The 20,444-nt window shown below is 41.4% G+C and overlaps 1 protein-coding gene across 3 annotated transcripts in view; it reads right to left on the bottom strand.

Moving 5' to 3' along the window:
- The window catches only part of hdgfl2 (HDGF like 2), a 104,360-nt gene that overhangs the window by 11,204 nt on the left and 72,712 nt on the right, over positions 1-20,444 (bottom strand). For all 3 annotated transcript variants that reach the window (XM_068016541.1, XM_068016539.1, XM_068016540.1), the window contains 7 exons: positions 15,098-15,254; positions 14,668-14,746; positions 13,118-13,430; positions 7,573-7,688; positions 6,705-6,775; positions 5,316-5,386; positions 2,777-2,878 (listed from right to left, as the gene is read on the bottom strand). In XM_068016541.1, the coding sequence (XP_067872642.1) occupies positions 2,777-2,878; positions 5,316-5,386; positions 6,705-6,775; positions 7,573-7,688; positions 13,118-13,430; positions 14,668-14,746; positions 15,098-15,254 (909 nt within the window). The remainder of the gene's footprint in view (positions 1-2,776; positions 2,879-5,315; positions 5,387-6,704; positions 6,776-7,572; positions 7,689-13,117; positions 13,431-14,667; positions 14,747-15,097; positions 15,255-20,444) is intronic.

A 20,444-nucleotide genomic window follows, 5' to 3' on the forward strand; every position in this document is an offset into this window, starting at 1 on the left:
AGAACCCAAACTGAGCGTCACTGAGCAGGTTATTGCTAAGCAAGTGCCACTTGATGGAAGGTGTCATCGACAGTGCTATCACTTTACTGATGATTGACAACAGACTGATGGGGCGGTAAGTGGCTGGGTTGGACTTGTCCTGCTTTTTGTGTACAGGACATACCTGGGCAATTTTCTACATGGTAGATGCCAGTGCTATAGCTGTACTGGAACAGCTTGGCTAGGGGCGCGGCAAGTTCTGGAACACAGGTCTTCAGTACTATAGCTGGAATATTGTCAGGACCCACAGCCTTTGCAATATCCAGTGTCTTCAATCGTTTCTTGATATCACGTGGACTGAATCGAATTGGCTGAGGTCTGGCATCTGTGATACTGGGGACTTCAGGAGGAGGCCGAGATGGATCATCAACTCGGCACTTCTGGCTGAAGATGGTTGCAAATGCTTCAGCCTTATCTTCTGCACTGATGTGTTGGGCTCCCTCATCATTGAGGATGGGGATATTTGTGGAGCCATCTCCTCCAGTTAGTTGTTTAATTGTCCACCACCATTCACGGCTGGACGTGGCAGGACTGCAGAGCTTAGATCTGATCCGTTGCTTATGGGATCACTTAGCTCTGTCTATCGCATGCTGCTTATGCAGTTTGGCACGCAAGTAGTCCTGAGTTGTAGCTTCACCAGGTCGACACCTCATTTTGAGGTATGCCTGGTGCTGCTCCTGGCATGCCCTCCTGCACTCTTCATTGAGCCAGGGTTGGTCTCCCGGCTTGATGGTAATGGTAGAGTGGGGGATATGCCGTGCCATGAGTTACAGATTGTGGTCGAGTGCAATTCTGCTGCTGCTGATGGCCCACAGGGCCTCATCGATGCCCAGTTTTGCACTGCTAGATCTGTTCGAAATATATCCCATTTAGTACGGTGGTAGTACCACACAACATGATGGAGGGTATCCTCAATGTGAAGGCAGGAAATCGTCTCCACAAGGACTGTGCGGTGGTCACTCCTACCAATACTGTCATGATCTTGCTGAATGGCGGAGCAGGCTCGAGGGGCCGAGTGACCTACTCCTGTTAATTCTGATCTTCCTGTGGATGAGTAGATTCAGGTAGCTCATTTGGGTTTGGTTTCCAGAAGTTAATTAGGCCTGGAGTTTGGGAGGAGGTCTTACAACTAGTGGCATATTATTGTTATTCACTCATACATCGATTATTAAATAATCACAAGCAAAAAATGATATCTAATGTTGTGATGTTCTACTGCTTAATAAAGACAGAAGAGTGATCCACAGATGGATACGATAATTCTAGATTGGTCCCTGAGATTAGGGGCTGTCCTAAGATGAGCAACTAAGTAAATTGGGCCTGTACTCTCAGGAGTTTAGAAGAATGAGAGGTAATCTCATTGAAACATGCAAGATTCTAAATGGGCTGGATAGGGTAGAAGCTGAGAGATTATTTCCACTGGCCAGGGAGTCTAAAAGACGGGGGCACAGTTTCAGGATAAGGGGCTGATCATTTAGGACTGAGATGAGGGGAAATTACTTCAGTCAAAGGATTATGAATCTTTGGAATTCTCTACCCCAGAGGGCTATGGATGCTCCATCGTTGAATACATTTAAGGCTGGGATAGACAGATTTTTGGTCTCTCACGGAATCAAGGGGTATGGCGAGTGGGCGGAAAAGTTTAGCTGAATCCCAAGATCAGCCATGATTGTTTTGAATGGCGAAGCTGGCTCGATGGGCCATATGGTCAACTCCTGCTCCTATTTCTTGTGTTCTTGCGTAGCAGCTAAAATAATTAACAGAAAAGTTATTTTGTGAGTTATCCTGGGCATGTTACATAAACCTTACCAAGAAATCAAGTCTAGTGAAGATGCTCTTGAGGGCACAGGGAGTTGGGACTCACCTATGACAGTGATCTAAGTTATGGATGCCATAAAAAATCTAGAGTAAGAAAGGTAGAACAAAAACCCCAAAACATAAGAGCGAACAACTATGTTATAATTTCTTTTGAATGCAACTAGCAAGAAAAAAAATTGCCCGCCCCAATATTTCTCCCTTCCTCTCTTGAAGATGCTAACTTTTGTTGGGGTGTGGTTCTACAGATGCTAACTGCCCTCTGTGTTTCCTTTTAAATGGTTATTCTTCATGTTTAAATTAATCAAGCTGGGGTAGGAGCAGTCCACAGTGTGGTACTATTTGTGCTGCTGCCATTCCATACAAGATTTCTTTTTGCCATGTACTTCGCTTTTCAATTTGTTGATAAATTTTAAAATTACACTTTTTTAAAATTAAAACTGAAACCACGAGGAGCATGTTATTCTAATATTTTGTTTCACCTGGACTCTGCTGACTAGTTTCCATTCCCTCGTACTAGAGAGCACCACTGCTTTATTCGGAAACCCACAACCCAGGTTGAGAACTGAACAGTAGCTGTGGAACCTTCAGCACCATCTCACTCCATCAAAATCTCATTCTATATTAAATATTCTGTAAACTTCCAAAATCAAGCTGTCCGCCTTAAACACATCATTGTTGCAGACATTATTGTGTAAGTAGTCCACCTACTATACTGGAATACTAAGTTACACAGAATTAAAACACATTTAAATTAAATGCAGAAGCAATGACAAACAAGCACCAAAACAGACTTATTTTAACTATTACATACACTAAGTTTTCAAACAATTTAACGCACAAGTAAAAGACATTAACACAGACAACTGAATTAGGATCAAGGGCTAAATACATCAATACAAACACAGTACAACAAACATACTTTTTTTAGTGTTGCAACCAGATCACTGTGTTTCTGCAAGAGCTGTGTAGTGACTTGCAGTGTTCGCAGTTCTTCAAGTGCCTCCACACACTTCTTTACATCCTACAAAACATCAAGAGTTAAAGAGTTAAAGCATTTGGTAACAGCTCTGGCATCTGTGTATTGTTTACTTAGCTTTCAATTACTTTACAGCAGACCTCTGTATCCCTCTTTACTGAGCTTTTGTCCATATGCCAACCATCACAAGCAATTGCGCATCCCCAGCTTCAACGATTGCTCTGGCTTCCCTGATATTCCTCATTCAGTTCTTTTCACATATCACTGTATTTGGCAACAGCAACTGGATGATATTAATCACTACTTCCCATGCAAGATCAGCCTTGGCCTATGACCTTTAGACACATAAAACCAGAGCAATGGTGCCACCCAGTGACTTTCTACAAATGGTATATCTGAATGGCCTGAATACCCAAGCTTTCTCATCCAATAGAGAAGTCACTTGTTCGGCACTCCCATTCTCTACAGAGCAAATAGTTACTTTCTCATCATGCAACAAAAATCAATTCAACAATGGACAATACAGTAGTAGCACTTTATGCCATTTTCACTTATGCAGCTGCAAAGCTTTTTCCTATCTAATTTTACTTTCTTTGTTGTAAATTCTGTGTTTAATAAAGTGAGTGATACTATTTCTACAGAAGTAGTTGAAATGAGGGAAGGGTGGTTCTTGTTTTTGTGCATCAGGAACTAGCCTTTTGTGTGGTATTTACAAATTTTGGGTTTACACTGTATAATCTTTTGGGTTCAGCATCATTTAGTTTTTCATGTAAGTGGACCAGCATCCTTTACGATCAGGACTTTACGTGTATGTGAACCAGATACCATAATCTTGCATGTGTTCCTCAATCTTCTGGAAGGCACCTGAACACTCTAGGCAATGCTGATTACAAAACAATAAATGGATTTAAAATAAAAACAAGAAATGCTGGAAACACTCAGCAGGTCTGGCAGCATCTGTGGAGAGAAAAGCAGAGTTAACGTTTCAGGTCAGTGACCCTTCTTCAGGACCCTTTTTCTCCAGCATCTGCAGTATTTTGCTTTTAATAAATGGATTTATTTTGCATATGTGAATGAACAGAGTAATAATTACAATGACTTTTAACTTATTTTGTAATATTCCTCTTAACATAGGAACTCCACACTATTCCAATTTAGTGGGCTAAATATTTTCCAATTAGCATTCACACAGAGTCTAGCCATACTAGATCTAAGACGACAGCTATCTTTTTCTTATCTATTTCCTTACTAACTTTCACAGACTACCATATACTCTCCCTCAACATGTTTACTTAGTGGGGCAGGAAGCAAAAAAAAAAAAACTTGACCTCTAACCCTAGCCACCACCATCCTAAGTATTTCCACCACCCCCACCCTTGCTGGGTCCACATGAACAAAGCCATTTAGCATTACACCCAAGTTTCTCCAAGACGTGAAGAATCTAATTTTCTCAAACTGATGTGGTACTTGAAAAATAACATGCTGGACAAACACTTTAGCAATGTGGATTAAAACATTCTTAACAGTTGTATGTGAGCAACTTAACCTCAGTTCATCTGTATTTAACTTAATAGAAATATCTTAATATAGATTATCTGAGATTCCCAAAATACATTTTTTGCTAATTGGGGGCCTCACCTGTGTATGGGGTAGTAGGGCTCACTTTAACCCTGCGTGGGGTCTCTTTTTTGTTGCATGGGGCTCACTCATTGGGCATGAGACATGTACCTGGTCCCAATCGCCAAGTGATTGGATATCCCTGGTTTAACACAGTTTGATCATAGAAAGTTTAAGGCACAGATAAAGGCCACTTGGCCCATCATGTCTGTGCCAGCTGAGAAACAATCCACCCATTCTAATTCCACCTTCCAGCATTTGTCCATAGCCCTGCAGATTATGGCACTTGAGGTGCATATCCAGACTCCTTTTCTGCCTCAACTACCCTTTCAGACAGTGAGTTCCAGACCCCCACCAGCCTCTGGGTGAAAAAAGTTTTTCCTCATCTCCCCTCTAATTTTTCTACCAATCACTTTAAATCTATGCCCCCTAGTCACTGACCTCTCTGCGAAGGTGAATACCCCTTCACCTCCACTCTATCCAGGCCCCTCAAAATTTTGTACATTTCAATCAGATCTCCCCTGAGCCTTCTCTGTTCCGAGAACAACCCCAGCCTATCCAATCTTTCCTCATAGCTGCATTCAAAATGGGATTTATTTTGCCTCATCTGGATTGATATAAATATGTGTAAACTAGGAAGTGTCTAAGCTAGAAAAAAAAGCACAACTTCTACAAAATAATTAAGCATTAAATGGAAGAAAAGCTTTACATGAACTGATTTCAATTTTAAAGTGGCTAGTACCCTTACAGTGACTAAAAAGTTAACAAGTTTACTTTAAATCCTGTAAAAGTTTCAAATCAGCACAACCCTCCTCAACAGAAATAGAAAGTCTGTCCTTAAACACAAATCTTTACTAATACTCACAGGATTGTCAACCTTCAGAGCATGCTTAATGTCTGTGTGTATCTTCTGAAGCTTCTGTTCCGCCGTCACCTCTGTTAAATAAAAAGTATCAGAAATGTGTTGGAGCTTCCACAATAAGTCTTTATAAAGCGCAAGACGGAGACAGAATGAAGACAGCAGGCCAGCCAAATGCTCAGCTCAGTCTCCACCACTTGTTTAAGCTGCATGGGTGATGTGTGTACTCGTGCACAATCTCCACCAATTGTTTAAGCTGCAGGGGTGATGTATGTACTCGTGCAAATCTCCACCACTTGTTTAAGCTGCAGGGGTGATGTGTGTACTCGTGCACTTCAGTCATGGACCTGCCTCAGCCTATTTATAGTGTTTATATTATTCCTCATTAGGGTCAGGAGACTTACTCCAGGTGTTAATGATCTGGTTACCTAAAAAGAGTAAGACAAGATTGGTAATTTAAGCTCATGCTACTCTTGGCTACAAAAAGAATCCTTAACTGCAAAACCTCAGATCCACCACAAAATATTGGCCAGGATTTTGTGGTTGTAATGACAGCAAAACTGTCAGCATTCAACATGCTTGCTCCTGTGAAACTGACAGCAACTTCTGGCATCTGCATGTGCACGGTTAAACGTGGAAATCCAGAAGCTGCTGTCAGTGCTTCCCTGATCCTCCACATGGTGCACTGTTGAAGTCCTCACAAATGGAAATCAATTAGAAATCAATGATTTGACGTAAACTTCCACATTTTACGCTCATAGTCTCGCTGTAAAAACCCTTGAAAATGTTACACCTTGTTTAGTGCGGTGTAACTGGGTTTTTAATGGCATACTAAGTCATATTTACTGAACAACTTCTCTGGCCTGAAGAACTAATTTATGTTTGTGGAATGTCAAATTTCTCCATTTCATGCTAAAAATATCAGATTTTTAAAACAAGTTAATTTTTTTTCGAAAAGAAATTTATATTTCATCTTCCACCTTCCCAATTTTTATTTCGCTTCCTGTAAAATTATAAAAAGAGAACAATAAAACCTGCTTCCTGGTTTGCTGTCAGTCTCCACCACTAGTTTAAGCAGCATGGGTGATGTGTGTACTCGTGCACAGTCTCCACCATTTGTTTAAGCTGCAGGGGTTCTTCCATTTGATTGTCTGCTTAGCCTGCTTGATAACATGTTTCTGGACGCCAGAGGTCCCCTTTAGCTGGCACGAGGATGGAATTATTAGCAAAGGTGAAACCCATGCCATAGAGATTGCTAGATCTTTGCAGGTCCAGTGGCAAGCGCTGTCACTTTGCTGCTGACCGTAAAATTCGAGCCATAAGATTTCCTTTAGGCTACCATGCATGTCTATATTGACTATTCCAGCAGGAACTTAAATCCCATGAAGTATGCACCTTTTTTCTTTTCTAGTTTCTTAACTTGCAACTTTTCTTCTTTCTTCTTTTCCTTTTCTGCTTTGGCTGCCCTGCAGAAAAATAAATTACAAAAGTGTGAGAAAACAGAACAAAAACTTTTCAAATCAGTAACTTCAGACTTGGGTTTCAGAAGCAATATTTTTAGTATCCCAAACAATAAAGAGAAAGATTTGCATTTATAGAGCAGCTTGCATAACCTCAGGGCATCGCAAAGTGCTTTAAAGCCAATTGAGTACTTTTTTTGAAGTATAGTTACTATTGTAATGTAGGAAGTGTGGCACACAGAAGTGTATGCCCACAGCAAGGTCCCACAATCAGAAATGTGATAATAACCAGATAACTTTTTTTTAAAAAATAAAGGTGTTGGTTGATGAATAAATATTAACCCTTGCAATTCTTTGAAATATAGTCGTGTCACAGAATCTTTTACATCCACCTGAGGATGGGGCCTTGGTTAATGTCTCAATAGTTTCTCACGGGCTGCAGATCCATGGCACTGGCAGCCCTCCAGAACCTTGCCTAAGAGGCTATTTTTCATGCGAGATTATTGAGAGAATCACAGCCAAGGTGAATACTATTTTTAGCTGAGACAATGCAAGTGCATTGGGTTCTGACTGCTGTGGGAACTTTGGCTGATTTTGCCTTTCTTAGCCCAAGAAATTAATGCTCGAGATCAAGTCATGGATGAGCCAGAACTTCCTCCAATAATAGGAAGGCAGCATTTTACTGAAAAATTGGATGTTGAACAGATTTTTTTTTAAATCAAAATTTGGTTATACCACCTGATAAAGAAAAGGGTGTTGAAGGCTGACTTGTTGCAGTTACAGAAGTACAAAACGCAACTCACCTTTCTTTGTGTCGTTCTTCCAGCTTACGTTTTCTTTCTTTTTGTTCCTTCTCTTTTTTCTGTTGATTCTGTTTATTTGTGGGCTCGGGATGTGGTTTCTTAGACTTTTTTTTCACCTGTAAACATGTAAACAATAAAGTGATAATTATTCACTTCTGTTTATTTTAGTGAAAGCACTTAAAAAATACATACATCAATCAGCAAAACAGGATACTAAACCCCTGCCCATTTTCTAGAATGCATCCTCATTTTCCTGGATTTTCCTCATTTCCATGTATTTTAACTCTTTTCAAAAGTTAGGATTTTCCAGTATAGACCAATACTCTGTGACCAAACTGATTGAAAGACGACAAAAAAAAAAATTGTCCTATAAAAGTGTCAAACTCCTCTTCTCGCCAGGTGCATTCCACAACCAGTACATAATTATATTTGTAACCAAGGCATCTCAGAGTACATTTACACTACACCTTTAGCATTAATGCAAACAGTTAGCAATGTCATTCCAGAATCAGAGCTCAAACTAATGGCAGACTAAAGGGGACTGAGATTCTTTATGCAGTGGCTATAGAGGCATTTCAAGACTTCCACTCCCAGAGTGTACAGCCAATACAATGTCAAACCAGGGTAAAAAGTCAACAGTTCTACTTGTATGCAATTAAGTTAAATGTTTAGAGAGTGCAGACACTGCTATGCACACTGTCTAAACATTCAAAATTTAACTCCAAATATTTTCACACGCATAGAGCTTTCTCCTAGGCAGCTGAATTTAAGTTTCAGCCAGCCAGTGTAAAGAAACAAAAACTGCAGCTATCAGTCTCAAACTGGTAACTGGGGTGAAACTACACCCTAAGTTAGAGTTGGGCGAATTCTTTTCACTGGCCGACCCAATCTAAAAGACTGCTTCTCCTTGAATCCATCAATGCTACTCGCCTCAACTATCCAATGCGATAGCAAGTTCCACATTTTAACCACTCGGTAAAGAGCTACTGAATTCCGTATTGAATTATTAGTGACTATCTTATAGTTATTGCCGCTAGTTTTGGGCTCCATTTAAACTACATTCCGACTTGTGATTATTAAGTAGATATTAACTTAAGTTAAGTTAAATTAAGTTAAGTGTCTATTATAATTCTTAAAGCCTAACCTGGTAATTGTGTCAACAGTTATCACAGGTGTATTAGTTGATGCATCTGAATTTCAGTAGGTGAGAATGATTGCCTTTGACATCAAGGCAGCATTTGAGAAAGTGTGGCATCAATGAGCCCTAGCAAAATTGAAGTCAATGGGAATCAGAGGGAAAACTCTCCACTGGTTGGAGTCATACCTAGCACAAAGGAAGATGGTGTGGTTGTTGGAGGTCAAACACCTAAGCCCCAGGACAACGCTGTAGGAGTTCAACAGGGTAGTGTCCTAGGACCAACCATCAATGACCTTCCCTCCATCATAAGGTCAGAACTGGGGATGTTCACTAATGATTGTACAGAGTTCAGTACCGTTCGTGACTCCTCAGATGCTGAGGCAGTCTGTGAGCACCTACAGCAAGACCTGGACAACATTCAGGCTTGGGCTGATAAGTGGCAATTAACATTCACGCCTCACAAGTGCCAAGCAATGACCATCTCCAACAAGAGAGAATCTAACCATCGCCCCTTAATGTTCAATGGCATTACCATCGTTGAATCCCCCACCATCAACATCCTGGGTGGGGGAGGTTTCAATTGACCAGAAACTGAACTGGACCAGTCATATAAATACTGTGGTTACAAGAGCAGGTCAGAGACTGGGAATTCTGCAGCAAGTAACTCAACCTCCTGACTCCCCAAAACGTGTCCACCAACTACAGGACACAAGGCACTTGCCTGGATGAGTGCCGCTCCAGCACTCAAGAAGCTCGACACCACCCAGGACAAAGCAGCCCACTTTATCAGCACCCCATCCACCACCTTTAACATTCACTCCCTCCACCACCGGCACTGTTGATGGCAACAGTGTGTACCATATACAAGATGCACTGTAGCAACTAGCCAAGCCTCCTTCAACAGCGCCTTCCAAACCAGCAATCTCTACCACCTAAAAGACAAGGCAGCAGATGCATGGGAACACCGCCAACAAGGTCCCTTCCAAATCACATATCATCCTGACTTGGATCTGTATCATCGCTCCTACACTGTCGCTGGATGAAAAACCTGGAACTCCCTTCCTAACAGCACTATGGGTGTACCTACACCAGATGGACTGCAGCTGGTGAAGAAGGGGTCTCGCCATCACCGTCTCAAGGGAAATTGGGAATGGGCAACAAATGCTGGTCTCGCCAGCAACACTTACATCCCGTTTGGGAGTGGAGGGGGGGGGGAATTTGCTGTGCCTGACTTTATCTTTGATGACTGGCTCACTCTATAGTATGGTGTGCTTTGCTATTATCAGTTTGGTTTGTGAAATATCATTTGGACTTGATAACAGCACAACTTAAATTGTTTAATCTAATTGCTTATGGATGTATGGACTTCCAGAAGACATTTGATAAAGTCCCTCATGAAAGACTGTTAGCTAAAGGTGAAGCTCATGAAATTGAAGACAAATTATTGAATTGGTTAGGAAACTGGCTAAGTGGCAGGAACAGAGTAATGGGCAGGTACTCTAATTAGGAAGATATGACTAGTGGTGTCCCGCAAGGATCTGTGTTGGGGCCTCAACAATTCACTGTGTTTTCATAGAGATACAGCACTGAAACAGGCCCTTCGGCCCACCGAGTCTGTGCCAAACAACAACCACCCATTTATACTAATCCTACATTAATCCCATATTCCCTACCACGTCCCCATCATTCTCCTACCACCTACCTACACTAGGGGCAATTTACAATGGCCAATTTACCTGTCAACCTGCAAGTCTTTGGCTGCGGGAGGAAACCGGAGCACCCGGCGTAAACCCACAGTCACAGGGAGTACCCAGAATCAAACCCGGGTCGCTGGAGCTGCAAGGCTGCGGTGCTAACCACTGCCCCACTGTGCCACCACGACTTAAGATGATGGGATTAAAAGCCACATATCCAAATTTGCCAATGACACAAAGATAAGCGGCACTGTAAGCAGTGTAGCTGAAAGTGTAACATTGCAAAAAGATAGTGATAGATTAAGTGTATGGACAAATGGATGCCTATGTAGGCAAATGTGAAGTCATCCACTTTGGCCCGAAAAAGGATAGAGCAGGGTACTTTCTAAATGGTGAAAAGCTAGAAACAGTGGAGGTCTAAAATGGAGGATCCAGGTACATTGATTAAAATGTCATGAACAGGTACAGAAAATAATCAAAAAGGCTAATGAAATCCTGACCTTGATGTCTAGAGGACTAGAATACAGGGGTATAAAGTCATGCTTCAGCTATAGAAAGCCCTGGAGTACTGTGAGCAGTTCTGGGCATCAGACCTTAGTAAGTATATATTGACATTGGAGGAAGTGCAGCCGAGATTTACCAGAATGATACCTGGACTCCAAAGGTTAAATTATGAGGGGAGATTACATAAACTTTGATTGTATTCCTTGGAATTTGGAAGGTTAAGGGGTGATTTGGTTGAGGTTTTCAAGATATTAGATAGGATAGATAGAGACAGAAGCCATTTCTGTTGTTTGAGAGACTAAGACTAAGATGGGACCAGTGTCCTAGGCCTCAACTATTTACAATCTATATTAATAATTTGGATGGGACTGAGTATATTGTTGCCAAATTTGCGGACAATACAAAGATAGGTGTGAAAGTAAGTTTTGAGGAGGGCACAAAATATCTGCAAAGAGATATTGATAGTTTAGTTTAGTTTAGAGATACAGCACTGAAACAGGCCCTTCGGCCCACCGAGTCTGCGCCGACCATCAACCACCCATTTATACTAATCCTACACTAATTCCATATTCCTACCACATCCCCACCTGTCCCTATATTTCCCTACCACCTACCTAAACTAGGGGCAATTTACCTATCAACCTGCAAGTCTTTGGCATGTGGGAGGAAACCGGAGCACCCGGAGGAAACCCACGCAGACACAGGGAGAACTTGCAAACTCCACACAGGCAGTACCCAGAATTGAACCGGGGTCGCTGGAGCTATGAGGCTGCGGTGCTAACCACTGCGCCGCCCAGGTTAAGAGTGTGGGCAAAAATTTGGCAGATGGAACATAATGTGGGAAAATTTGAGGTTGTCCACTTTGGCAGGAAGAACAGAAAAGCAGAACATTATTTACATGGAGAGAGATGGCAGAATGCTGTGGTACAGAGAGATCTGGGTGTCTTGACATGAAGCATAAAAAGTTAGAATGCAGGTATAGCAAGCAATAAGGAAGGCAATTGGAATGTTGGCATTTATTGCAAGGGAGATGAAGTATAAAAGTAGGAAGGTCTTGCTATAACTGTATGGGGCATTGGTGAGACTGCACCTAGAGTACGGTGTACAGTTTTGGCCTCCTTACTTAAGGTGGGATATACTTACATTGGAAAAACAGTTCAGAGAAGGTTCACTAGGTTGATTCCTGGGATAAAGGGGTTATCTTATGAGGAAAGGTTGAGTAGGTTGGGCCTATACTCTTTGGAGTTTAGAAGAATGAGAGGTGATCTTATTAAAACATATAAGATTCTGAGGGAACTTGACAAGGTAGATGCTGAGAGGATGTTTCCCCTCGTGGAGGAATCTAGATCTAGGGGGCACAGTTTCAAATTAAGAGGTCTCCCTTTTAAGATGGAGATGAGGAGGAATTTCTTCTCTCAAAGGGTTGTTAATTTTTGGAATTCTCTTCCCCAGGGAGAAGCGGATCTGGGTCATTGAATATATATAAGGCTGAGAGTTAGACAGATTTTTGATCTACATGGATGTCAAGGGTTATGGATGGCTGGCAGGAAAGTGAAGTGAAGGCCACAATCAGATAGGTTATGATATTCTTGAATTGCAGAGCAGACTCGAGGGGCCGAATGGCCTACTCCTGCTCCTATTTCTTATGTTCTTAAGACTAGGGAGTGTAGTCTAAAAATTAAAGACAGACTTTTCAGGAGTGAAATGATGGAACACATGTAAACACAAAGGGTGGTGGGAATTTGGAACTCTCCTCTGCAAATAGCAATTGATGCTAGATCAATTGTTAAATTTAAAACCGAGATTTTTGTTAACCAAAGGTATTAAGGGATATGGGGTAAAGTCAAGTATATGGAGTTAGGTCACAGATCAATCATGATCTCACTGAATGGCGGAACAGGCTCAAGGTGTTAAATGGCCTACTCCTGTTCCTGTGTTCCTAAAGGGATAAATATGGATATTGATAAATATTGCTTACATAATCTGCAAGGTTACAATTCCCAATATTATTACTACTCACATTCAAATAGCTTTCCAATATTCACGGTGTGGACCCACACATTAAGAATAGCAACTTGGGTGAAAATCACATGGCATCTAATCGCCACAAAATGAGTCTGCACCTTCAGCAACATTGGCATGAAAATCTGAACAAAAATAAAACATTTTAAAACCAACCAATAATGAATATATATGAAAAGACAATCACCTCCTTTTCCACCTCAGAGTTTGAATCAGAGGAGTATTTTGATTTAGTTCGGTTTTTTTTGGTCTTTTTTGATGATTCTTTCTTCTTTATTGCATCTACTTCATCAATTATTTTGTCATGTTCATCCTCTTTTTCTTTCTCTTCTTTTCGTTTCCTCTTTTCTTCCTCCTCCTCCTCCCTTTCCTTTTCTCTCAATTTCCTTAGCTCTTCCTCCTGCTGTTTCCTCCTCCTTTCCTCTATCTCTCTCTTTCGTTCCTCATCTCGTTTTTTCCAGTCACTGATCTTGCCTTCAGCATCGCTGTCACTGTCACTGCTAAAATTAAACAGTAAATGTGAGGAACATACGTAGTTTCACAAGGGATTTCTAAACAACTAGCACAGGTGCAATATGCCAAAATGCTCCTCTCTATCCTGTACTTTCTATGATGGTCTGTTGAAATTATAGGTAGGGTTTTACCAATTCTTGGGATTACAAACCAGCCTAAGGTATAATAAAGCAAAATACTGAGGATGCTGGAAATCTGAAATAAAAACAAAGTGCTGGAAATACTCAGCAGGTCAGTTCTGATGAAAAGCCACAGACATGAAACGTTAACTCTGCTTCTCTCTCCACAGATGTTGCCTGACAAAGAACAAAAGAACAAAGAACAATATAGCACAGGAACAGGCCATTCGGCCCTCCAAACCTGTGCCGATCTCGATGCCTGCTTAAACTAACACCTTCTGCACTTCCAGGGCCCATATCCCTCTATTCCCTTCCTATTCATGTATTTGTCAAGATGTCTCTTAAACGTTGCTATCGTATCTGCTTCCACCACCTCCTGAGTATTTCCAGAACTTGTTTTTTATTTCAGCTTGAGGTATTTCTGTTCTACGTCAGAGCTCCATTCCACCACTCAATAGCAAATTACTAATCTTTGCTGGTAGTGGTAGTGTTGATGCTGCTGAGGGGTGGGGATAAGGCAGGGTTGTGAAAGGAAGCACTGTTAATAGCTTCTCCAGTCAAAGAACAAGACTTTTGGGGCAACATGTGAAGTCTTTTAAAAATATATACTTAAAAGGCCAAAGCCTGTGATCCATCAAGTAGCAGTAATTAGATGACAAGATAAAATCAAGTGGCAGTAATCAAGCTTGGGTTTTAGAAATGAATAAATTTTGGTTAGGAAAGGCTAAAATGAGCTGTTAGTTCTGGAATCATGGTAAATGAAAACTGATGGGTAGTCTGGAATAATAGGTTGGATAAATTAATACCTATAACAGTGCAACTGTGTAAAGCCTGTAAATTGTATGAAAAAAGGAAGGAGCAAAAAGGACTTTTATTTAAAGATCAATGACTAGTGCTCTTCTAAACAAGCCATTTATCCTTCTTTATCTATTTATTATTCTGCTCATATCAAGGTAACCTACACTACAAACTTAGTCTTTATAGCAATCATTTACAATTTCCAAAATTTAATTCCACTTGACATATACCTCAGTCTATTCCAATAAATTTGGGAATTTAGTTTGGCCCATTTGCAAAACCAAATGTTCTTGGCCATTTTACTAACCTGAGGCTGCTGGAGACAGAAGGTAACCTCTCAATCTTTGGCTTCCTCCCTCGAGGTTTTGGAGTCTTCTTTTGAGCTGCTAAAGAGAAAAAGGAAGATGGAGAAGGTCATCTCTAAAATGGGTCTGCGGTTTGTTTGTTGTATTCAGCACTGTATTTTCAGGTAATAAACTAACTTTAGAAAAGGTACAGGTATTATAAACATCAAAATACCAAGCTACATAATCTAAGATTTTTAATTGATGCATCTTAGGAAAGCTAAGTTACAAATGCTAATACTTGTGACAGAACACAAATCGATTGATCTTTAATTTTAAGTAAGTGAATAATTAAACTAATAATAAACTAATCCACTAGCCAATGTTTGGACGTTACCAGTGGCTATGAACATAAATGCTGAAAGCAGAAACTATTAACCCTCATTGTGATACCTGGTTTCCTGCCTCTAGCAGGTTTCTTTATAGAGTCATCAGAGTCAGATTCTCTTTTATAATCTTCATCATCTTTCTCTTGTACCTGCTTCTTCTCCTCCTCATCATCATCATCATCCTCCTCCTTCTCATCTTCTTCCTCATCAGAATCATATTTCTAGAAAGGTTTATATGGAGAATAATGAATACTTATGAATCTAGGGCGGGAGGGGGGGAATGGGGAAATCAAACTGTAACAAAGTCTGAGTGATTGACAAGTCATTCAAAAACTGGATGACTGCTTGTAAAGTATTCAACATTAACTGACATTTGTATATAGAACCTGTAACTCATAAAATGACCCAAAATACTTCACATTGAGAGAGTCAAATGAAAGTTTTGAGGAAATTCTTAAAGGTAGGGAGAGAAGTAATGCAAAGAGGTTTAGGAAGCAAATTCCAAAACATTGTGCCAAGACAGTGAAACCTCTGCCACCAATGGTGAAGCAGACAGAGGGAGTGAGGGGAGTACACAGGAAGCCACAGCTGAAGAACCAAAGGGAATGGGTTAGGCCAGAGGGATGGAGTTGGTTGCAGAGAAAGAGTGGACTAAGAGTGGAAGACTTGTAGGTGAGGATGAGGATTTTGAATTTGCTGTGGCTATAGTGAGTCAATGGAGGACGGCGAGGATTTAGTGTGGGATAGAGGCAAGTACAGGATTTTGAAACAGCCAAGCGACGAAAGTGAGAATAAGGGATGGGCTGTACAGGTAGGCAATATTGTGGAAGTGATAAGTCTTGGTTATAGATAGGATGTGGGATTGAAGCTCAGATCAAGATCAAAAAGGACACCAGTGTTGCATACCATATGTTTCAGCCTCAGTGATTAGACAGGTTGCAAATGGGGTATATTAACAGACATTTTAGTAGGAGGTGAATTATGTGGCTTACCTTTTCCCAAAATTCTAACCTACAAAACCCAGTAGAATAAACTTTAAAATAAAAGTAACACAATCAGGTAAATAACAGTTACAAATTTGGCACAAAATATTAAATAAAAATGTTTTAAATGCTCTTCAATCATTTGGATAGACTTCAGGTGAAGATAAGCGACTTTATAAAAACAAAAGTAAACACAGCTTTACCATTCACTGTCTCATTATCTATTAGCTGCTGTCTTTGGCTGCAGCTACTACACTATACTTCCCCATGCTGAACACCATTTGCTATTCAGCAGCAGCAAACTCTGGTGGAAGTTACCAACAGACCTCCTGAAAGCTGTGATGTAGTAGTAGAATGCATAAATATGGAGATCAGAGAAGCACATAGCAAGGGTATAGCGAAGAAGGCTGAGGGCCCAACCAATCCATGCCAAGGTTTATGCTCCACTTAGAAACATAGAATAATAGGAGCAGGAGTAGGCCATTCGGCCCTTCGAGCCTGCTCTGCCATTCAATATGATCATGGCTGATCATCCAAACTCAGTACCCTGTTCCCGCTTTCTCCCCGTATCCCTTGATCCCTCTAGCCCGAAGAACTATATCTAACTCTTTCTTGAATATATTTAGCACTTCTCCTGCCTTTTCAAGACTTTGAGGTAGCACTTTCTTCAAAAAGGTTCCACTTCAATCTATAGTACATAAGAACCTGTGTAACTGGCTATGGGGGCCACTACAGAGGCAAGCTTGATGCTATTGGCCCTCTGCCAAGAATAAGAGTTCTAGATGCAACTTTTTTTGTTTATAGATTTAGTACAGGGAATGATATTCACAGATAACACATGTGAGGCCTGCAGGAAACCACATATTACAGTTCCTGAGCTCAGTAGTAGGTTCAGGCCCAGTCATCCTAACTTCACTTTACAAAATTTTGCTTTTATCCCTTAGCTGCACCATTACTTCATGTGCTGCATTCTGTAAACTTTACCCCGAGTTTACATGAAGTTACATCAGCTGAGCATTGAAAAGACTTGGAGCCAGAATTTCAAAGCCTGTTGGGAGAGGATGTAGATGTGCACACAATTTGAAGATCACGCTCTCGGACGTCAGCACTGGGTCCCACCGCCTCCAGAACGTGAAGCTATTTTTAAAGAGTGACTGGAGGAAAAATGGCAAGCCCGCACACCTCCAATTAATCACCTGTTGAGCTCATTGTGGAGCTCATTAACAGGCTTGTCAACTGCAGTTTAGGATTTTCAAAGGAAGGAAATGGGGAGAACACCATGTCTGGACCACGGCAGGGTTGAGAAGGTGTGAACAATGCAGAGGGTCATGAGGGCTATGGATGGGCTGATTAACATGATGCAGAAGTCCAAAATAAAGCTCAGCTGCTCCAAAAGTGCCACAAGATAGTGTCCTGCAGACCCCCGCCTGCCAAGAATCAGGCATATTAATTTAACCATATGAACATTGATCTTAAACTGTTGCTGCAGTGAAGAAATGACTTGTTTGAGGATCACTAGACACTTGGCTGGAAGAACATATGCATGCTAAGAGACAGTGCTTGGAGAGACAAAAGAATTACTCCCTGATCAAATGAACCCAAATGGATTTTGATCACCAGACACTGAAGGTGTAAGGAAGCGCATTCCAGGGACCGCTAAGATGATACAATCCACAAAGCCAGGACTGGTTAAACCAGCTTGTCACATGAACCTGATCCAGGTTCTTTGAACTAGCCACAGAACAGTTTGAATTGAGAAGGCAGTTTGCATCTGAAGCTGGAACAAGTTGCCTCTCTCCTGGCAGTCTCTCTCTCGCTTTCTCCCAAGCTACCAGATCCACGAAAGGCACGTAATCCGCAAGAGAGAAAAGTCTTCGACAAGTTGAAGTGTGAACTGGGCCCCAACGAACAGCAGTATTTATTGGCAACCAAAGACTCCACATTGAACTTAAAGGACTGTAATTATAATCCTGATATTGCCTCGGACTTTTCCCCTTTATTCGTTTCTACGTTCTGTCTCTGTCTGCATGTGTGTTTATTCCATATGCATGTTAGCATGGTCGCGTCGCATATTCGTAGTCGTTAACTGGATTAGAGTTTAAGATTAATAAACTTCCACCTTTCTTGTTTAAATCTAAGAAAACCTGTCTTGATTGATTTCTTTGCCTTACAATTGGAAAGCGGTGAACAAGGATTCACTGAGGGGGAGCTAAAACAAGGTGTTTTTAAAATTAAACCCTGTTACGGTTAAACCAGGCAAAGGCAGAAAGGGAACCCCTAGACCCCTTCTCACCTGGTTGTAACAGTAACTATTGCTGGAGCATTATTGGGGCATCTGGGGTTGGCACTGGAACAGGAGGTAAAAGAGGAAAAGGGGGTGGAGGGGGATAACGCCGAACAGAGTGTCCCTGCTGCACGACAAGGTGGCCTCCTCCTGACACCCTCTGGGAAAAGGACTTCCCTCCTCTCCCTCACAGCCTCCAGCATTTGATCCAGGTCGGCATCGATGAAGCGAGAGTCTTCCCTGCCCCTCATGCCAGGCGTCCAACTCCTCTATGACATCGCACTTCCCTCTGGTGCAGTGGAAGGCTTTGGCACAAAAGGCAGATCTCTCCTTCAGGACAACCAGCAGCCTCAGTGATGGCTGGTGTGGGGTGTCTACGTGAATCCCACACTTCATCTCTGGTCCCACTGGCTCTAAGTGGACAGGAAACCTGTCTCCATATCAATTAAGGGCTTATCCATTTGAAATCTGAACATGAATCAGTTTGCAAATGGAGGTGGTTTTCTAACCCCAAACCAGACCCAGCTCCTGTTTTCCCCCTCACGAGAATGGTTCCAGGGATGAGGAACTTCAGTTAAGAAGATAGATTGGAGAAGCTGGGACTATTTTCCTTGGAGAAGTGAAGGCTAAGAGGAGACTTGATAGAGGTATTCAAAATGAGGGGTCTGGACAGAGTAGATAGGGAGAAACTGTTCCCACTCACTGGAGAATGATAGGGCACAGATTTAAAGTAATTGAAAGAAGAAGCAAGAGCGACCTGAGGAAAAGCTTTTTCATGCAGCGAGTGGTTAGGATCTGAAATACACTGCCTGAGAGTGTGGCGGAGGCAGGTTCAACTGAAGCATTCAAAAGGCAATTAGACTGTATTCTGAAAAGGAAGAATGTGCAGGGTTACGGGGGAGAGGCAGGGAAATGGCACTAAGTGAATTGCTCATTCGGAGAGCCGGTGCTGGCACAATGGCTACTTGAGCCTGCTCCTATCCTTCTTCATCTAACTCCATCAGCATAACCCTCCATTCCTTTCCCCCCTTATGCTTATCCAGTTTTCACTTAAACACATCTATACTATTGACCTCAACTACTCCTTGCGGTAGCGGCTTCCACATTCTCACCACTCTCTGGACAAAGAAGCTCCTTCTGAATTCCCTATTTGATTTCTTGGCGACTAATCTTATATTGATGGCCTCTAGTTTTACTCTTCCTTACAAGTGGAAACATTTTCTGTCAACTCTATCAAACCTTTTCATAATTTTAAAGACCTCTATTACATCACCCCTCAGATACCTTCTTTTCAAGAGAAAAGAGACCAGTCTGTTCAATCTTTTGCGGTAAGTATAACCTCACAGTTCTGGCATCACCCTCGTAAAAAATTTCCGGACTCGCTCCAGTCCCTCTACATCCTTTTCATAATATGGCGACCAGAACTATGCACAGTGCTCCAGTCTAATCAAAGTTCATACAAGTTTAGCATAACTTCTCCACCTTTCAATTCTATCCTTCTAGAAAATGAATCCTTGCGTTTGGTTTGCTTTTGTTAAGGCCTTATTAACCTATGTCGCAGCATTTAGTGATTTGTGTATTTGTATTCCCAGATTCTTTTGCCCCTCTAACCTATTTAAATTTTAATTTTCCAGTTAATATGTGGCCTCATTATTTTCCTTACAAAACTGTAATACTTCACACATATCTATGTTGAAATTCAATTGCCAATTATATTTTGCAAGATAATTAATGTCTTCTTGTAATTTGTGCAGTCCTCCTCAGCTTTGAATATCCTTCCCAATTTGGCGTCGTTCGCAAATTTAGAAATTCTATTTTTGATTCCAAAGTCTAAATCGCTAATATAAATTGTGAACAACAGTGGTTGCAGCACTGATCTTGTGGGACCCCACTTCCTACCTTCTGCCACTCGGAACAGCTACCCTTTACACCTACTGTCTGGTTTCTACCTTGCAGCCAGCTAGCTTTCCATTTTGCGACCTGACACAACTCTGCATGCTCTGACCTTATTCAGCACTCTATCAAAGGCCTTTGGAATGTTTTTTTTGTTTTATTCGTTCAAGGGATGTGGGCGTCGCTGGCTAGTACAGCATTTATTGCCCATTCCTAATCGCCCTTGAGAAAGTGGTGGTGAGCTGCCTTCT

The sequence above is a fragment of the Heterodontus francisci genome, chromosome 36 (genome assembly GCF_036365525.1).
Source record: "Heterodontus francisci isolate sHetFra1 chromosome 36, sHetFra1.hap1, whole genome shotgun sequence".
Lineage (NCBI taxonomy): Eukaryota > Metazoa > Chordata > Chondrichthyes > Heterodontiformes > Heterodontidae > Heterodontus > Heterodontus francisci.